Below are 1,622 nucleotides of genomic sequence, written 5' to 3'. Positions count from 1 at the left end.
GGGGCGGGGCTGGGCTAGGCAAGGCCGCAGGCAGTCAGTGCACTTGTAGTGCACCAGGGCGGTTCTGCCCACCCGCAAGCACCAGGACAGCGGAGGGCAGCACCGGCCACGGTCTCCAGGCCCTGGCCATCCCGCTCATGACGCTTCCACACATTTCTCTGTTTTGTGGTACGCAGGGCCGCATTTATGGCAGGAACTCAGCCTCGAGTGCCCTCTGCCCGGTTCACTGGGCAGGGCCACAGGTGACGCCTCGCTGGCCCCACCCCTCCCCCAGCGCCCCTCGCCCAGGCAGCCCCGCCCACCGCGCCTGCCCCCTCTGCCCTTGGTGCTCTGCCCACCTGCCCGCGGCTCCCTTCCCTTGCAGGCTGGCAGGTGCACGGCCAGCTCACCCCCACTGAGCAGCATAAATGCAGACAGGACTCTTTCCTGAGCAAGAACTTGCTTTGACAGATGAATAGAGCTTAACTTGGCCGACAGTGATACAAAAATCAGCCCTTTCGCGGCAATGCTGCTCTCGGAGGGCTTTCCTGGCAGGGGTGGTTAATTCTGCAGAGCTGGGGTCCTTAGCCCCTTGTGGGGCATGGGTGGGGTGCTGGCGGAGGCTGAGCTTGGGCACCGCGGTGGGTGGGCTCAGGCACCCCGGAGCCTGGGTCCCGCCTGTGAGGAGCCTCAAGTCGAGGCTGGTGGGAAACAACTGAGAAGCAGGTGTGCCCGGTGAAGGCTCCCAGGGGCGGGGGGACATTTGGGAAGGGTTTTCAGGTGTCAATAGGAGTTTGCTAGAAGAATGAGAGGAAGGGCGTGCTGGACTAAGGACGTGTCAGTTCCAAAGGAAGGAAGGGATTCTCCCTGCTCGCCCCCTGGCTGTTGCTGGGTGTCCAACCCCCCCCCCCCCAGAAGCCAGAGGGAAGGCTCATCAGATCGTCATTGTTTGGAAACTAGTGCTTAGTGGGGGTCCCCCTGCAGGACCCCACATTCAGGGGACCTAGAACGGAGAGGCCAAGTCCAGCTCCGGGCCTTTTCCTGATACAAGTGCCTGCTTCAAATCTACCTAGGTCACCCTAGAAATAACAAATATATATTACCCTTTATAAATAACATAAATATATATAAATAAAACGAGAACAACTCCAGAGAGAAACGAGGCCCCGCCCAGAAAGGAGATGCTGGGACCGAGGCTGCTGCCCGCCCGCACGGTGCCTGCCAGGCCTGTACTTTCTCGCCCTTTTCCAGCCACCTGCCCGCGCGCGTCAGGGCACGGCAGTGCCACGAGGCTGCGGGCGACCCGGGGGGAGGGCCCGCACCAGCCCCCCGGCCCCCGCGGGCAGGCAGAGCACTCACGGGCTGGCAGTGGGTGGGCTTCCCGTTCATGTCCGTGCTGGGGGGGCGCAGATGTGCCCAGTCGCGGCCCTTGTTGTAGGTGATGAGGGTCACCACCTTCCCGTCAACTTTCTGATTCGCCAGGAAGACGCCTTTCACCCCTCGGACCTGGGACGAGACACGGGGGGCTGGCGAGAGCCCGCTGGAGCCCCCGCAGGTAGCGGGGACCCCCGAGGGCTCTGCCCCACGCCTCACCCCCGGCGGCCGGGAGGCTGCCTGCGTGCCCTCTGCAGGTGCGGGGCCGA

The 1,622-nt window shown here is 63.6% G+C and overlaps 1 protein-coding gene across 1 annotated transcript in view; it reads right to left on the bottom strand.

Annotated features, from left to right (window-relative positions):
* SORCS2 (sortilin-related VPS10 domain containing receptor 2) overlaps positions 1-1,622 on the bottom strand; it is a 118,605-nt gene that overhangs the window by 12,204 nt on the left and 104,779 nt on the right. The window contains exon 12 of the mRNA XM_012724055.1: positions 1,339-1,581. Within this exon, the coding sequence (XP_012579509.1) occupies positions 1,339-1,581 (243 nt within the window). The remainder of the gene's footprint in view (positions 1-1,338; positions 1,582-1,622) is intronic.

Source organism: Condylura cristata, unplaced genomic scaffold (assembly GCF_000260355.1).
Source record: "Condylura cristata isolate star-nosed mole 26May11 unplaced genomic scaffold, ConCri1.0 scaffold00012, whole genome shotgun sequence".
Classification (NCBI taxonomy): domain Eukaryota; kingdom Metazoa; phylum Chordata; class Mammalia; order Eulipotyphla; family Talpidae; genus Condylura; species Condylura cristata.
Note: the sequence above shows the minus strand (reverse complement) of the source record. Positions and strands in the feature narration are given on the sequence as shown.